The following is a 2,637-nucleotide window of genomic DNA, read 5'->3' as shown; positions in this document are numbered from 1 at the left end:
AGTGATAGATAGATAGATAGATAGATAGATAGATAGTTTTAATATTATTATTATATCTTATTATGCTTATTCTTTTCACTTTTGGTGTGAAAGGACTTTTACATTTTCCAAAAAATAGAACTTTTCTCTATTAAAAACAAACAAGCAAGCCCAGCCCAGATGAGAAAAACTAATGCAAAAGTAACGTAATGCATTACTTTCCATAAAAAGCAACGCAATTAGTTACTTTTTTAGGGAGACCATGCGCTTAGATCTTTAAAATAGGGCCCAACGTATTCATAAAGTATAAATATATAATATATTTATATAATCTATAGTACTTTTATAAAATAAAATACAAATAAAATACATATTTTAAAAGTATTAATAATAGGCCTAATATCAAATAGTAGAAAAAAATCTAAAATAATATATAGCAATAAAATAATTAATATATACAATAAAGATAACGTATATAACGATATATAATCAGTATAAATATAAAAGTGTTAATATATTTATGTAATATAGTATTTATAAAGAATAACATATATGTATGTAATATAGTATTTTTATAAAAGAATAATATAATATAATATAATATAATATAATATAATATAATTGTGTTGATGTGTATAATGGCGTAAGAACTTTTGAGACGTTGTACTTTGTATAGCTTTGGATGAATAGGACAGCGCCATCTTGTGGTGGGTTTTATTATGTGTCGGTCTTTTCTGTTCTTCCCATTTCGCTCCTTCGAATGACCGTGCAAGTACAAATGCGGTTAGTGAGATTTTGGCCTTCGTGGGGGCGTAAAATGACCGTCAGACAAAGACGCATCGACATCTGAGTGCGTTTGAGGACAGATATGATGATGACGACGAGACGAGCGGAGAGCCTGCGAGCGCGCGACGCGAGCGCTTTACCGCAGTGGATGCGCATGTATTTCTACGGGATGCACGGAGTCACGCTGGACATCCTGCTGTCCTCCGGCCGCCGGTTCCTGGATGACAACGACTTCAGACTGCTGGGATTCTCCTCTCCGTACTTGTGCATCGTGCACTCCATCACGCATCTGGTTTTGGAGAAGATCTACCTGCAAAAAAGATGCTTCCAAGAGCGACCTGTCGTTTTCCACCTCGTCTTCTATCCGTCCTTGTACATCTGCCTGCAGATTTTAATAGGGAATGTTGTGACCTGCACGGAGAACATCAGAGTGGTTTCCATCACGCAGCTCGTTGTGCATTACATCCTCGCTTTGTACTTCACGAATGTCTTTCATAAAGGCTTCCTGCGTCTGCAGTATCAGGACAAGCGGGTGTTATTGAGGTCATCCTGCCCAAACGGGTTACCCGGCGTCCTGCGCTTCGTGTTCTTCGGGATGCATGGCTTTCTGGACGAGGTGCTCTTCACCTCTGTGTTCAACTTGTTTGAGAAAGCGGACCGGACCTTGAGGGGCCACACGTCCTTGTGGTCCTTCCTCATGTATGGAAGCTGCAGCTTCGTGGTGGAGAAGCTCTACCTCCATCTGCACTTCAGGAGAGGATGGGGAACCTTGCAGCGGCTTCCCATCTACATCTGCTTCATTTACACGTGGGAGTTCAGCTGGGGCTTCGCTCTGAGACTCTATGACGCCTGTTCCTGGGACTATTCCCACTATCCTCTCAATTTCATGGGACTGGTGACGTTGCTGTATCTTCCAGGATGGGTCTGTCTGAGTCTGTATCAAGACGTCTTGTCGAATATTCTGCTGAGGGTTGTGTGCCATGATAGGAATAACGAGGAAATGCCAAACGCTGGTGCCAATGGACGCATGCTGCCAAAAGGGAAGCTGGAGAAGGACAAATTGCACGTGGGCTTTTCCTAATATATCCTCCTGGGACCAGCAGAAAGGCATTTGAATGTTTGATGCTTGAGAAAACACTTTGGCACATAATGCATTCTGCACCAGTAAACAATCACAAAGCACCCGACCAGAACACCCTAACAACCACATAACAACTTGCTAAAAATGGCTAGTCTTGTATGAACATTTTCGTCAGAAAATAGAAAAATAGAATTTGTATTGATATTTATATATCCTCCTGGGACCAGCAGAAAGGCATTTGAATGTTTGATGCTTGAGAAAGAATTAAGAATCTTTTTCAAAAGGGGAGGTCAGGGCTAGTTGTCACTCCAGGTTTATTTTTGAAAGTCAGTTTCTGTATCGACATATGCCGGTAGAACCCAGAAAAAAAATACTGTCCTTTAAACACTATAAGTGGGGCATGTTGTCACATTATATGGGGTAAGTTGTCACAATGGGAACCTGACTTCAGTTAGGATATCATGCTGTTTAATAGCTTTTGTGCTAAATTTAAATACTAAAAATTGTGAAGCACAAAAAAGCATGAAACCATAAAAATTAGTAAGTTAACATATAGACAAATGTCATTGTTGTAGCCAATAGTAGTAAATTAGTAGAATATATAGTATTTATATAAAGTATATTAGTAATTTTATAATAATTAATAATACTGTTATATTATAGTGGTATATACTATATAATAATATTTTATATAATTTTATAATTTATAATTTTTATATGAATTCATATGAATTTATAATCAAAATTAATTATAACATTAATTCTGTAAAATTTTAAACAACATTTAATAC

The 2,637-nt window shown here is 37.4% G+C and overlaps 1 protein-coding gene across 1 annotated transcript; it reads left to right on the top strand.

The window, feature by feature from the left end:
* The first annotated feature begins 746 nt into the window (after window positions 1-746).
* LOC107711476 (transmembrane protein 229A-like) lies at window positions 747-1,873 on the top strand. Its single transcript, XM_016516455.1, has one exon. The coding sequence runs from the start codon at window positions 848-850 to the stop codon at window positions 1,844-1,846; it is 999 nt and encodes a 332-aa protein (XP_016371941.1). The 5' UTR covers window positions 747-847; the 3' UTR covers window positions 1,847-1,873.
* Window positions 1,874-2,637: the final 764 nt, after the last annotated feature.

Source organism: Sinocyclocheilus rhinocerous, unplaced genomic scaffold (genome assembly GCF_001515625.1).
Source record: "Sinocyclocheilus rhinocerous isolate Xijiao unplaced genomic scaffold, SAMN03320098_v1.1 scaffold208, whole genome shotgun sequence".
Classification (NCBI taxonomy): Eukaryota; Metazoa; Chordata; class Actinopteri; order Cypriniformes; family Cyprinidae; genus Sinocyclocheilus; species Sinocyclocheilus rhinocerous.
This window is presented reverse-complemented; position numbering and strand designations above follow the sequence as displayed.

Bases quoted from the DNA above. Each gene is read 5' to 3' on its own strand.
- LOC107711476 (XM_016516455.1), top strand. From the start codon at position 848: ATGATGATGACGACGAGACGAGCGGAGAGCCTGCGAGCGCGCGACGCG.